The sequence below is a fragment of the Vipera ursinii genome (genome assembly GCF_947247035.1).
Source record: "Vipera ursinii genome assembly, chromosome: 2".
NCBI classification, from domain to species: Eukaryota; Metazoa; Chordata; class Lepidosauria; order Squamata; family Viperidae; genus Vipera; species Vipera ursinii.
In genome coordinates this window covers 256,494,635-256,510,772 of record NC_139513.1, presented here as the reverse complement: position 1 = coordinate 256,510,772, position 16,138 = coordinate 256,494,635, and the positions used below count along the sequence as shown (strand labels likewise).

Below are 16,138 nucleotides of genomic sequence, written 5' to 3'. Positions count from 1 at the left end.
ATTCCATAGAATATAATGAAAGATACAGGCTTAATACACTTGAGAAAACTCAGGGATACTGTAGCTTTTTAATGTGTATGGACAGGGCATGATAAACATTAGTAATGAAGCAAGGTTTTAATCAAAATGCTGTTTATAATTGTTGTAAGATGTAACTTTTGGACTTCAGAGTTGCAGAAGTAAAGATACACTTCTTTAGTGTTGGCTTGTGTCTCAAAATGTAAATTACTGTTTGTGTATGATGTGTCAAAGCATAGCTTTAAAATGCTATATACAGTAATAAAAGAAACTTTGAAATCACAGAGAACAACACCTTTTAAAATATAATTGAAAACAAACTGGCTACAGTAGTAGCAGTCACAAATCAAAATGGTATAAAAGTATACCTTCGCTCATTCCGCCGGGACCTGAAGACCTGGCTCTTCAAGCTTTCTGGCCTAGACTGAGAGTATTAACTGGGGTTTTAATTGTATTTTTAATTGTAGTTGGGTTATATTTCAAGGTTAGTGTAATTATTTTAATTGTTTTTAATTTTTGTAACTTGTTGCATTGTTTTAAAAAAACCTTGTGAACCGCCCTGAGTACTACGGGAGAAGGGCGGTATATAAGTTTAATAAAATAAATAAATAAATAAATAAATTATCATTTGAACATAAATTCCAGATTCAGACTAGTGCTTTATTTTGATTTTTGTCAAGATACAATTCTTGTAAAATTCATTTCTGTCTTATCTGCACCAAGCCTTACTGAATTCAAGGAGACAAATCCTAATTAAGTTTACGAGGAATTGAAGCTTTTGTTTGTTCCCTGATTCAGAGTATTATAAATGGTTGCCTTCCTCCTAGGAACAAGCTGAAATTTTATATAAAATGGGCAGCTCTTGAGAACAGGAGGAGCAACCAGCAAAGTAACAATTAAGGCACAAAAGCCTTAAATGCTTATATACAAATGCTCAAAGCTTGGGGAACAAACAGGGTGAACTAGAAGCAATAGTACATGAGGGAGGGTATGACATAGTTGGTATTACAGAAACCTGGTGGGATGAAACCCATGAATGGAATGGACTGATGGATGGATACAAACTGTTCAAAAGAAACAGGTCTACAAAAAGAGGAGGAGGAGTTGCTCTATATGTAAGAGAACACTACATATCTACAGAAACATACATGATCAAAGATAAAATCTCTCCAGATTGCATATGGGTCAATATAAAAGAGAAAAAAGTGACATTAGCATAGGTGTATATTACAGAACACCCAACCAAGCTGAAGAAATAGATGAACTCTTTGCCAACCAGTTAACAAATGTATGTAGGAAGCATGCCACAATAATAATGGGAGACTTCAACTACCCAGATATTTATTTATTTATTTATTTTAATTCCATTTATATCCCGCCCTTCTCCGAAGACTCAGGGCGGCTTACAAGCTTAGCAGTAGCCTTCATTCTATGTATATGCCTGCTTATTAGGGCTTTCACACATACCCCAAGCGGCATTATTACAAAGTCAGCTTAATTGCCCCCAACAATCTGGGTCCTCATTTTACCTACCTCGGAAGGATGGAAGGCTGAGTCAACCTTGAGCCTGGTGGGATGCGAACCTGCACTAATTGCAGACAGCTGGTGTTACTTAAGGAGGCATTAGCCCACTGCTCCACCAAGGCTCAATATCAACTGGGAGACAAACTCTGCAGTGAGCGCTAGATCAAACAGATTCCTAACCAACCTAGCCAACAACTTTTTGTCACCCAAAAGGTGGAGGACAGAACTAGATGTAAAGCCATACTGGACTTAATTCTAACTAATAGAGAAGAAGTGACAGAGGGAGTTGAAGTTGCTGGAACCTGGGGTGAAAGTGACCGTGTTATACTGGAATTTAATATAACACAAACATTAGCAACAGAAAACAATCCAACCAGTGTCTTGAACTTCAAAAGAGCTGACTTTAACAAACTCAGAGAGAACCTAGGAAAGATCCCATGGATGAAAATCCTAAAGTGGAAAACAACCCAAGAAGCATGGGAAACTTTCTAAATGTGATCATAAAAACCCAGACCAGCACAATACACCCAAAAAGAAAAACAAGAAATTCAAGAAGAAACCAGCATGGCTGCACAAAGACGTCTCTGACAAACTGAAAGACAAAAACGACAAATACAAAAAATAGAAAGAAGGACACATAACTAAGGCCGATTATTAGCAGACAGCCAGAACATGTAAAGATGAAGTCAGGAAAGCAAAGGCTCAGAATGAACAAAGACTTGTAACAGAAATTATGGATAAAAAAATGTTTCTTCCAACATATTATCAACAAGAAAAAAGTCAAGGAAACTGTAGGCCCGCTAAAGAGAGAAGATGGCAAGGAAAAAGCAGGCAACAGGGAGAAAGCAGAGCTGCTTAACTCATTCTTTGCATCAGTCTTCAAACAAAAAGAAACCATAGCCCAACATACCAAAAAAAGCCACTGCAAAAGACAAATTAGAAACAAAAATTAAAATAAGCAAGAAAATGGTAAGACAACACCTATCTGACCTTGATGAATATAAATCACTGGGGCCTGACAGATTACATCCCAGAGTTCTGAAGGAGCTGGTAGATGTTATCTCAGAACCATTGCACCACATCTTTCAAAAATCCTGGAGCACCGGGGAAGTACCTGAGGATTGGGAAAGGGCTGATGTGGTTCCCATCTTCAAGAAAGGGAAAAAAACCGACCAAGGAAACTATAGACCAATCAGTTTAACATCAATACTTGGGAAGATCCTAGAAAAGATAATTCAAAAACAGATCTGCGAACAACTAGAAGCAAACAAAGTTATAACTAGTAGTCAGCACAGGTTTGTTAAAAGCAAATCATGCCCAACCAATCTTATTTCATTCTTCGACAAAGTGATTAAAATAATGGACCAGTGAAATACTGTGCACGTAGTATACTTAGATTTCAGTGAGGCATTTGATAAAGTAGACCACAATCTACTCCTTAGTAAGCTAGAAAAAGGTGAAATAGACAACATCACCACCAGATAGATCTGTAGCTGGCTGGCAAACCTAACTCAACAAGTAGTCCTCAACAGCACTATATCCACATGGAGAGAAGTAAGCAGTGGGGTACCACAAGGTTCCGTCCTAGGCCCAGTACTCTTCATTATCTTCATCAATGACTTAGATGAGGGAATTGAAGGGGAACTCATCAAATTTGCAGATGACACCAAGCTGGCAGGAATAGCCAATACCTCAGAAAACCAACTAAGGATCCAAAAAGATCTTAACAAACTTGAACAATGGGCCCTATCCAACAAAATGAGTTTCAGTGTGAAGAAAAACAAAGTTTTACATTTAGACAGGAAAAATCAAAGGTACAAGTACAGATTGGGCAAGACCTGGCTTAAAAACAGTAACTGTGAGAGGGACCTTGGAGTCCTAGTGGACGATCACTTAACCATGAACCAGCAGTGTGCAGCAGCAGCCAAAAAACCTAATACAATCCTGGGTTGTATAAACAGAGGCATAGAATCAAGCTCACGTGAGGTATTAGTATCGCTTTATAAAATCCTAGTAAGACTACACCTGGAATACTGCAGCCAATTTTGGTCACCTTATCACAAGAAAGATGTTGAGAGTTTGGGAAAAAATTCAGAGAAGAACAACTAAGATGATCAAAGGCCTGGAGACTAAAACATACAAAGAACAGCTGCAGGACTTGGGTTTGACTAGTCTAAAGAAAAGAAGAAACAGGGGAGACATGATAGCAGTATTCCAGTATTTGAGGGGCTGCCACAAAGAAGAGGGGGTCACGTTATTCACCAAAGCACCAGAGGGCAGGACAAGAAACAATGGTTGGTGTGTTATATATGTAAACAATCCCCTGAGAGAGATGTATATATGTTAACTGTTCAAATAATACGGCAGCAGCAAGCGTATAAACTAAAAGCAGCCTGACAAGAAAACACGCGGGAACTTTGACAGCTGTCAAAGTTCCCCGCACCGCGCAGGCGCCACCACTGACAGCTCGCGGCTGTCAAACGCCGGACTACGAAGAAGCCTGAGCTGTCAAAGCGTCCACCGTACAGCGCAGGCGCAACCACTGACAGCTCGCGGCTGTCAAAACACCAAGACACGCGGAAGCCGGAGCTGTCAACAAAAGACGACGCGGATTGGTCCCTGCCTGACAGGGCGCCAAAATGAACACCGCTGATTGGTCCTCACTACCAGCTGCCGGCTATAAAAGCCGGACAAGTTATTCTATGTTTGCCTTTGCTCTTAAATAAATCTGTTGTTACTAGCCTGTCGTCCCGAGTGGTCCTTCGGCTACTTCAGTTGGAAACTGATCAAAGAGAGAAGCAACCTGGAATTAAGGAGGAACTTCCTGACAGTGAGGACAATTAACCAGTGGAATAGTTTGCTTTCAGAATCGTGGGCACTCCATCACTGGAGATTTTTAAAAGGAGGCTAGATAGTCACTTGTCTGAGTTGGTATAGGTTCTCCTGCTTGAGCAAGGGGCTGGAGTAGAAGACCTCCAAGATCCCTTCCAGCTCTATTCTATTCCTAAATGTTACAAAAAAAATAAATACTGTATTTGAAAACACTTAACAATATTTTTATGAATTTAATTCATTTATTGCATGTGATTTTAAGTTGCCTCTATTTAAGTGGCAGGTATCACTTACATCAGGTTCCCCACCACCACTAATAAAAATACATACAAGCTTCTGGCCACAGTCACAGCACAGAAACAGTGAAATACTGTGAAAGCACATGCAGATGTATAGATTTTTCTTGCAAAGAACCAGACTGCACAGAGAAGCTAAGCACTTCCTCTTCTGAAGAGTTCTAGAAATAGAAGGAAGTGTGAATCCTCTCTTGCTACTTCTATGGAAGGTACAGTGAAACACCAGGGTTTGCTGCAATCCTTCTGAGCATGCAAGAAAATGTACTTTGCCTCGGCTTTTCTTCTGAACTGTGTCTGAACCAACTAATGCTACAACATCCATTTAGTGCATTAGGGGCAGCTCTTTCTCATTTTTTGCTTAAATATTGAAGGTGTGAATCTTGTATCCTTGAACTGTTACTATGGAAAAAGTACACCTACATAATTTGCAGGTTTATTAAAAACGGTAATAAAGACAAATAATAATTTATATACAATCAGTTATTTTGTGGAAGCCAGTCCCTATCTGCCAAATGGATTAAAATAAACTCTGTTAAAAGCTTTTTCTTTTAAAATCATGGCATTGCTGTTTTTGAGTAACCTACTTGACTTTTTAAAGAAATAAGTATAATATTAGGCCTTAGGAGGAATTTTTGGTTGAGGGAAGGATGAATCTGGGTAAGACTCAGATTGTAGCTAGTATTCATTCTACCATGAATTTATCTGGAGCAATATTTCAAAATCTCATCCCAGTAAATCTACTGGAGAATTGCTTTCCATTCCTATAGTGCATTATTAAGAATCTTGCCAAAACATCCTGCAAACTTTAATAATTTAATAATCCCCTGCCACCCTCAACACATACTGTCAAACTATACTTGGATTGCAAATCGCAGAATTCTCAGCCTTTGGCATGTTGGCTGGAAATTCTGGGAACTGCAATGTCAACTTATGTCTGGAGAGTGACAATTAGCAAAAGCTGTTTGGTAAATTTTTAGAGAGCTCATTAAATTGATTAACAAACCAATTTGTTTTTTCACCAGTGCAGACCTAATACATCAAACTATTCATCTTTGAACTAAATCTGGCTGGAAACTCTTTCAGTTTAAGAGTGAGAGCCTTGAATAATGTTCTTGAGCAAATAATTTCCTGCCATTAGGTTAATCTAAAGCCTACTGGAACCTATGTAACTTTAAAAGGAAAGGAAGAAAAGGGTGTTACCACAGATGGCATTGTGTTCTTGCTTCCCGGTGGGATCAGCACTCGGAGATCTGGTTTACGATTATTCAATCCCAAATTCATGGGTGGAGGAGACTTTGCTTGCATATTCTTGTTCAAGTTGCCAGGTGAGACCAGCAGACCTGGGGAGTTCCGAGGGTTGCCATACCCATTCCCTGTTCATTTTGCAAAGAAAGACAAACAAATGCAGGTTTAACAATGGATTCCTAGGTGTGTAGATTAACCCGAAATACGCTCAGGAAATATTGTTCTTCTTTTCAATAACCTTAACATAAGAGTACCACACTAGCATTTCCCAAGCTGGCTGAGATTTTGGGAAGTTACAAACTCAACACATATGGAAGGTGCCTAGAAAAGGAAGGTGGTGTGTGATGAATCAATGGGATGGAATCTTTTAAAAAATAATAATAATAAGGGTAGCAAAATAGAAGATAGTTGATCTTGTTAGTTACTTCAATAACCTCTTTTCATCATCCTAGGGTGACATGTATTGCAATATTTTAAACTTAAACTAACATATCATTTCAGTAGTGTATGTTAATTTTTATTTGCTATTTTATCTTTGTTATGCTAGTATTTTATCTCTTTGTATTTTTTCAAATTTTGCTGGTCATTATCTGAATAAACAGCATTTCATTTCATTTCATTTCATTTCATTTCATTTCATTTCATTTCATTTCATTTCATTTCATTTCATTTCATGTGGTATGCATAGGGACGCATCCTAAAGAATGTTTCCCAGCTGAGTAGTAGCAGGAGACAACAATTATTTAGATTGTTTGGATCATGCTATTCCTCTATGAAACTGTAGACTAGGTAACATGTAGAACAATGGGTCTGGATGATTATTCATTTTCAAATTTGTATTTTGATAATCTTCTGACTAAGCCGTACAAGAGGAGTGGGCTACCTTTTGATGGGTTGGAGCCACACACACACTTTACTCTATTTTGCATGGCGAGCTCTGAAATGGGTGATATGATATGCAGACTGAGTACAATTGTATCATGCACATGGGCACGTTAGAAAACATTCTGGTTTTGCTGAGTTGTGAGGAATATAGTGAGAGTTTCAGACCTAGATTACAGGTAGTCCTTAACTTACAAACATTCATTTAGTGACTGTTCGAAATTACAATGGTACTGAAAAAGGTGATTTATGTCCATTTTTCAAATTTACGACTGTTGCATAGTCATGTGAACAAACTTTTGATGCTTGGCAACTGGCATGGATCTATGATAGTCCCCTGGGACCATGGGATCACCTTTTGCGAACTTCTGACAAGCAAAGTCAATGGGGAAGTCAGATTCACTTAACAACTGTAGTGATTCAGTTAACAACTGTAGCAAGAAAGTTCATAGAATGGGGCACACTCACTAAATTGTCTTGCTTATCAACAGATATTTTGGGCTCAATTGTCATAGGTTGAGGACTACCTGTACGCCTATTTTAGGCTTTAAATTAAAGCTTTCGGTCCTCCAATTTTCGGTCATTGTGGTGAAAGGGAATCTGGAAACAAAAGAAAAGATCTAAGGATTGCACACCTTTCTAGAGTCTCGTTGCCTATTCCTGCTTCATGGGAAGCACCCAAAGAAGAACAAAAGCAATTACAATTAAAATATAAAACTTTTTATAAATTTCACACTACATTTCACAATAAAAACAACAAAATAGTGCTCTAACTGATTCAACTTTCAAATGGATTCCAATCCATTTCTCCTGCCTCCAGTTTACTATTCTCCCCCAATAAGGAGCCTTGGTGGAGCAGTGGGCTAATGCCTCCTTAAGTAACACCAGCTGCCTGCAATTAGTGCAGGTTCGAGTCCCACCAGGCTCAAGGTTGACTCAGCCTTCCATCCTTCCGAGGTAGGTAAAATGAGGACCCAGATTGTTGGGGGCAATAAGCTGACTTTGTAATAATGCCGCTTGGGGGGGCCCTAATAAGCAGGCATATACATAGAATGAAGGCTATTGCTAAGCACATTGGTTTGTGCTTAAATTGTAAGCCGCCCTGAGTCTTCGGAGAAGGGCGGGATATAAATGGGATTAAAATAATAATAATAATAAAAATCTTTGGTCCATGTTCCGTATTCAACCTAACTGGGTTGTCTTGGTTTCTGTACACCCAGAAACTTTTGTATACTTCCAAATCTTGGATTTTCCTTACATCCATCACTATCTACCCCTAATGCTTAGATCAGACATGTCAAACACAAGGCCCGGGGGCTAGAGCCGGCCCGTGAAGTGGTTTCATGCGGCCCACGAAGCCATCCTGGAAACAGTGAGGGAACGGCCCCCACTGCCTTGGCCCTGGCCCAGAGACCCTCCTCCTGCCAGAGACCCTCAGATCTGTCCCACTCCTGCCCAGGCCCCCATAGGCACCCTTGATGCGAACGATATAGAACTGGCCATGCCCACCCAGTAGGCCATATGCACTTTAGCCACACCCACCCATTAGGCCATGCCCACCCAGGCCACACCCACCTGTCCCCCTGAGGGCAACCGCAATGCTGATGCGGCCCTCAATGAAATTGAGTTTGACACCCCTGGCTTAGATGGTGCAACTTTGGCTACATAGATGTAAAGATTTGGAAAAGGAGCTAGGATTGTATGTGCTTTTTATAAAAAAAGCCTGATTTTTTTTTTTAAATCAAGTAATGTTTTGAGTTAAGCCAACCCCATTTATTTTTCTTTATACTGAGGCACAGTTTACTCTTCATACAGTATACTATCTAAAAAAAGATCTACTGTTCTTGTATCTTTCCATACTCAACAGAAAAAGTGAATGATGTGTCTCTCTGTGTGAATGAAGGATGTGCAGGAAAAGCAAGACATCTCAGTCCAAATCACCACTCAGCTGCGAAGTTCACTCTCTGAATCTAACCTGTACCACATGTCTGCTGGGCAGATGAGTAAGGAGTGGTACACTCAAAAAAGAATGGGATGATAACATAAACAATAAAACTCCTTGACATTGCTCTTTTAATATTTTAGGCTCCCAACAGAAAATCTGGTGACCTGGAGAAAAATCTGAGCTACCCGAGGCGAGGGGTTGATTGGATTCTGCATGCTGGTTGTACAATATTGAATATTTAACTGGATATTACCAAATGCTTGTTACACAGAAGAAAGAAACCAACGTCAGATGATATTGCTGGGGAGGTGGGGGGGGAGGGAAATAGAAAAAGAAAGAACAAAGCAAACCATGATAAAAGGGGCTGTTTTATGGACAAATGCAATAGAATTCTGCTTAGCTTGACTCACTTTATTCCCCCACTTTAGGCTTTTTTGTTTTGAAACAAAAGAAAGTGCAGCAAGGCTATAATTTCCAGAAAAGAAAGAAGAAGGAGCAAACAAACCGGAGGAGGACTCAGAAGCCTCTGAAATGCTTCATCCTCAATCCCTTCCTCCCCTTTCAGAGCCTAATCCTGAATGCTGAGTTCAGCAGGAGTTGGTTCTGATTTTGAACACACCCCTTCATGTCATCTCTGCACTTGTAGCTTTACATCCTGACATACAGGCATCTTCACATTGTGCTAATTTGGTGCTTTCAGAAGCAGAGCTGTTTCCCGTTTGAAACTGCAATAATCACAATGATAATGCTGGCACAGCACTGCAATTAGCAGCCTTTCTCAGCACCAGGAGGAGGAGGAGGAGGAGGAGGAGGAGGAGGAGGAGAGGAAGAGGAAGAGGAAACAGAGGAGCTACTGAACTTATTCACAAGGGCAGTGGTTTTTCAACTCTCTTATCTGAGAGAGTTTCATTCTTCTGCAGCGTCAGTAACCAAAATGGGCACCTGCTATACTAGCATCACAATAAGTGGCTGGAACTCTTAGATTTAAGATCTCATTTTTAAGGCCACTGGAATAGTTAACCTTTAGTGACGTGGTTTAAGCATGCAATACCAAAATAAAATGTAGATAAAAAGTGGCACCATAGCATGAAACTTAGGAGGAAATAAAATTTCTTTCACTTGCTCACAGACTCAGTGTATACACAAAGCCTTTAAATAAATATAATGCGAAACACAATAGCATTGATTCGTTTTTAACTTTCTAATAATCAGCTATTTAATTTCCTTACGCTGCAATAGGAAGCAACTCAATTCATCATAATTAGACTTACGTCTGAATATTGTAAAAATAATTACGGTAAGATGACACAATTGTTAATGCTTTTAGAGTTGCAACAAGAATATTTAGGAAATTCTTAAAGATAAAGGAAGCCCAGGGCTCCCAGAGATTCTACCCTTATATAACATATATTGTACATAAAGTAACATGTCCATTAACATTTGCAGTGGATTGCTTGTTTGCTAAAGGAAATTAAAAACTGTTTGGTTATATCATATAATATGCTGGTGAGGAAAGTAGGATATAAATCCAGTCAATAAGTTCAAAAAATGACAATCAATTGTTCAGTACATTGTTCAGAACAGGATTCCTTTTTATGCTTGCAAATATACAATTTATCTTGTATTAAAATACTTGTCTGTATAATCTAGCAGTCTGACTTCTATGTGTTTCTTTTTAAGAAAAAGAAAGGGTATGATGGGGAGATACTTGTTTTCCATTAAAACCCGCCAATATATTAAATTAAAGCAGTTTGTAAAATACAACTTAACACTGATAATGCCTTCCCATCATTTTTAGACTGTGCCCCTTACAGATACCAGTCATATAATTTTTTATGTATTTACCCATGATCGTAAAATATTTTGAAACGTGATGACATTTCCTGAATTTATATTTTTAGAGCATCAAATTATTTTAAAGAGCGATTGCAATCTTCTCTTTACCAGTGGATTTCTGCTGTTCTTGGCACATTATGCCAGCTGGCAATTTGGAGCCATATAATGACTGTTTCTCCTTCCAGCCACCAAATCGTTACGCTTTTGGCAGAGGACGGATCCTGGAATGTAAGACTGTAGACTCAAAACCAATGATATATAAACCCATCATTTGAAAATCCATGATGAATACATGCATGTGGCCTGTAGCAGAGGGGAGTCTGCATTTAATCTGGATGTTTAAACCGCATCCTCTGTTAAAGGCTCTGGCCTCAACTCAGGCACCTTAAAGTTAAATGTCCTGAAAGTCTCTGTTAAGTTCGGAGGCAGAGGAAAACCCGGCAGCAACAAAAATTGACTCAGCCCTTTTAATATAGAGATTAAACCTTTCTTTAGCCTGTCCTTTAAAATTACACTTTGCCTGGACAGTTATCAATTTAAATGCAACTGTGTGCACAATGCTATGTCCCACAAGCCACTAGAAAGAGGGGAAATTATATGCCATGTACGGATAGATTTCCTGATTATAAATTAGGAGAAAATAAAGAACAGATGAAACGGGGAACTAGTTTGCATTATATTTTATTTGATTAAAAGCCTTATATTTGTTGAAATGGAATACATTCAACGTTATGGATATCACTTGCAGTGTATAATAACAAGTCTGCTGCTAATGGAGAAGTAAAAGTTTGAGAGGGACATAAACCTCTCAGCCAAGAGGCTCTAAAAACACCAGGGATCACTTGGAATTTCTTTCCCCAGACCATTACAAGAACTTACTTTTTGTTTTATTGATTTTATTGAGTAAATGATGTTTAAAAACAAGAAACAAGTCTATTTCTTGCCAAGTGTTGTATTGGAGCAAGTAGCCACTTTTGCATCCAATGTCCTAGGTGTTCTTTGTAGAAACTAATAACACTGATAAGGAGAAATGAAATGGAATGCAGTGTAACGCTTCCCCCCTCCCCAATGAATGCTTCTGCCTATCTTATTTGGAGAACAGATGAAGAGCTTTTAGAAGGAGTTTGTGTTAAGTAAGGGACCAGTACATAGTCCTCCAGAAAAGCCCAATCTGACCTATTTACTGAGCTTCTTGAGCAAGAGACATGAAGCTCTGAGGTTGGAAGCCTAAGTAATAATGTACAAAAAAGAAGGTATGGGCTAAATTTATATAAAATACACACATGCATGAGCATGTGTGTGTGTGTGCACGCGCACACGCACACACACACACACAGACACCAAAAGACTCTCCATTTTTATGGAAAAGAGCTCTTAAGTTTAAATATTTCAAAGAGTATTTAAAGGTATATGGCATGTTTAGCCTTAAAAAGAAAAGGCCATGGACAGATATGATAGCATTCTTCCTCATAGGAATGGATGTCACCCGAAGAAGATCTGGATTTATTCTCTACAGCAGTTGAGGGTACCATAAGAACCAATGGATAGAAGTTTAACCCAGAGATCCATACTTTACATAAGCAGAAACTTCCTGATTGTGACAGCTATTTAGCAGTGGAACAGTCTGTACATGGTTCATAGGTGCGCCATCACAGGAGGTTTTCAAGAAATGATTGCACATTTGTTGTGGATGATATGAGAATTCCTGCATTGGCAGGAGCTTGGACTAAATGACCTCCAACCAGCCATACAAGGATGGTCTACATTAAAATGTTGCCACATGGTACATCTATGTTCAGGATTCTGGAGAATCTAACTTGTCCCTTTCCCCTATTCCAGCTCCCTCTCTATCCATATTAAGTCATCATTCCAAAACAATGGGCTATTTGCAGTTAAAAAAAAACTTTAGGTAATTTTTTCCCCTTCAAGACTGCTTTGCAAATCTTGGGATTCCCCAAAGCTCTAGAGAACTATTTTTTCTATTTGGATAGTGCTGTTTTGTTCTGTATTTTAATTTAACCTACAACACTTCTAGGTTTAACACAATAATGAACGGAAAAAGTAAGCCATCATATCAAACCAACCAGAAGCATAAAAGGCAACTGCATGCATATCATTGTGAATTCCTGGGAGAACAACTGGTATCAAACATTAGATGCTTATTGTTTTTGCCGCAGGGTTCTTTTATTTAAAAACAAAAAAACCCTAGAATAAAATAGAACAATGTTTTGAATTACAAAGGAAAACAGCAACTAGAACCTAGGGTAATCCAGAAAACCATACAATTTCTTCATCTTTAATGCAACTCGCTGCTAAACTAACTGAAGCTTTCCACTATATATTACATCTTTACGTCTATTGCAGTACATTAACTTGGCTGAGTGGAAACTGCAGAGGAAGGCCCGAGTGGAAGCATACTCTTCCAGAAAATGAAAAAATCTTTAAAAAGTCATTTCTGATCCCCACATTATTGCACTAATGGCCTTTCAATGCTGAGTTTCTGGGACTCAGACTAAGTCAGCTATGGCATAAAAGATATATTGATGGAGTAAAAATAATTTTGTGGGACTTGCATTCAATCACAACCTTTGCATTATTGAGCAATGCTAAAGGATATATTTATCTATTTGCTGTTTGTAGTTTTCTACAAACAATAGTCCTTTATGAGAAGAGGATTGGGAATGGGTTAGATCCATTTTTCTAGAAAAAAATTACCTTACATCTCTTCTATTTACACAGACTTTTGGTATTTTTTATTCAGTGCGGTTATTATTGTCCTGCTAGTCTTCTGTGAGTTTTGATGTTGGGACATCTTCAATCATGGAACAACAGCTAAACAGAACTTTGGAAAAAAAATTATAGACTGGGCAATTTATCAGCTATAAGTAGGATTCTCACTACACCACCCAAAGGCATTTAAATTGCATAGCTAAAGCATAATCATCCTCAATTAACCTCATCTGTAACATACATATGGTAAATTTGCCCTTGGAAACAGATGCTAGCTGAGATTGGGCATCATGAATTTGTCATGGTTTTAGAGATGCACGCATTGGCTCTCTGATGTTACTTTTCTGGCTTGTGGAAATGATGAACAGAATATTGTTAAAAAATGTGGCTGAAGATTTACCAAAATGTAAATGGGCAGGCACGTAGTCATGTCAGCTAACCTGGATTGAGTCCACCCACCTCTCCACATGTTCTGCTCCTACTTTGATGTGGCATTCTATATTCAATTCATTTCACCACATTTTGGTGGTTTTCTTTCCCAATGAAAAGAGTGACACTGTTCTGGTTTTATAAGGATTAGCGTTCAGTAAATGAAAATTACTGAGTGCCAATCCTTGTGAGTAGGATCATTTCAATATACAGGAACATTGCCCAAATAGCCATAGCACTTAGACTTTTGAACTGATTCACAGTGCATTACAGCCTTCTCTAAGCAATTTACAGAGTCAGCATATTGCCCCCATCAATCTGGCTCCTCATTTTACTAGCCTCAGAAGGATGGAAGGCTGAGTTAACCTTGAGCTGGAGAGAATAGAACTGCTGAACTGCTGGCAGGCGGCAGTCAGCAGAATTAGCCTGCAATACTGCATCCTAACCACTAAGCTACCACAGCCCTTATCTGATTTCCAAATACGTATGAAGGAACAAGGAGCATATCTGATATTACTTTTAAGTATTAGATATACTTTTAAGTATTAGATATAATCATTCAGTGGATCTAGGCTATGTGAATTATACTGGACCTACTCTTTATTTATCCATGTCATTAACCCATCTATACAACAGACAGGGAAATGCTGGTGTGAAAACATCAGCTTATTTGGTAACAGAGCAGAACAGGACTTTGTAGAGACTGCTAATATTAGAAGCATTCAAAAGCAAATATAGTCATACTTTAATTGCACAATTAGGATTCTGTCATTTTTTAGGTTTTTTATTTTTAGAATGTATGTTGCATGAAGTCAATATTAGCTCTGTAATCCCTTCACATAGATTATGAAATTTATATTTGATAGTTTTTAATGGTATCTGAACTGGAGGAATATATTGCTGTGGTGCAAGAAAACCTGTTATTTCCTATATCTCAAGCACAAATTGTATTGATTTATTGGTTCCACAGCAAATTATTTTTTACCATATCTATCCTATTATCTTGCTTATTCTGGGCTCCTCATGTCCTTTTAACCATTTCCCTCAATAATTACATTTTAACTAATTAAACAAGGTACTTAAAATTAGATTCTGATATTCAGTTTTGGTTTTTGTTTAATGGCAACGATTTTAAGCATCTTGAGTAGCAAGGTTAAGGATTAAATGCTGGTATTTTACTGTAAGGGATGCAGCTTTATTGCATGGTTAAGCTTTTCTGTTAAGTGTAAGCCAATCAAACAGGTAGTCGTCAATGTACAACAATTCATTTAGTGATTGTTCGAAGTTGCAACAGCACTGAAAAAAGTGACTTCTGACTGTTTTTCACACTTACGACCACTGCAGCATCCCCATAACTTCTGTGCCGATGAATAAGATTAATTAGTGTTAGTGAAATGTGAAAAAAAGCTGACTGGAATAAAAAGGGACATTACAGTACTGGTTTGGCAAAGGACGGAAATGAGCAGTATAAAATTATGAAGTTAAACTTACTTTTTTTCCACTAGACCCTCTACACGGGCACTTGCACTACACCACTGAGTTTCCACACTGTCTTTTTCAACTGAATTGTCAACTTATTTCCAAACTGGTTGTGGTACAGTTCAAATACTAAAACTTCTGTTTTGCAATTGGTAATGCTGGAACTTTGCAGAAATTCTAGCTTCACCGATCTTCAGTTGTAGTACTTAGATCTTGTGGGTCACTTAATGGAAACCTATTCAATTCTTCTAGTCAGTTTCACTATCTCTGTAAGAAGCAGCCAGCTTGATTTAGCTGCTTATTTAAGCAGTGTGCAGACTCAACTCTTCCCTCACCTTGTTTTTCAGCCTCTGGACCAACAGAGCCATTATTCTAACCTCCTCCCACACAGAAGCTTCATACTGCAATGTATAATAACCAGTTTGCAGCTGCTAAGAAAATCATGCTACTATCACAATTCTCAGTGGGATTTTTTTTAAAAAAAATTAACGTTAAAAAAGGAAAGCTGCCTGGCCAACATTTTGTAAAAGATAAAAATACACTCATAACATATACATAAAACATGGAGAGAGATTTTAGCTGTTTAAATTATTTGTCTTATGTTAGGGAATGGGGCATTGAAGGAGTGATCTTTGCAATTTTCTTCTGGTCAGCTGGAACAAACACTGGTTGCCTAATAGTGTATCTTAAATACTTTCAATGTTTTGAGGTTAATGGGATATATAGGCATCAGAAGAAGCTGAATGATGAGATATGACTGACAGATAAAGTAATCCTTCATAGCAGCCATACAATAGAGCAGACCACAACGGAGGTGGCTTCAAAGGAGACCAGTTCATAAAAGATAAAGTAGGCATGCATGCAGAGAGATAGAGAGTATTAGCAGCAGCCACATGTGCTCATAATGTGCTCATGATTTACT

The 16,138-nt window shown here is 38.3% G+C and overlaps 1 protein-coding gene across 10 annotated transcripts in view; it reads right to left on the bottom strand.

Annotated features, from left to right (window-relative positions):
- The window catches only part of MEF2C (myocyte enhancer factor 2C), a 190,772-nt gene that overhangs the window by 13,879 nt on the left and 160,755 nt on the right, over positions 1-16,138 (bottom strand). For all 10 annotated transcript variants that reach the window (XM_083355897.1, XM_083355905.1, XM_083355898.1 and 7 more), the window contains one exon: positions 5,871-6,043. In XM_083355897.1, the coding sequence (XP_083212023.1) occupies positions 5,871-6,043 (173 nt within the window). The remainder of the gene's footprint in view (positions 1-5,870; positions 6,044-16,138) is intronic.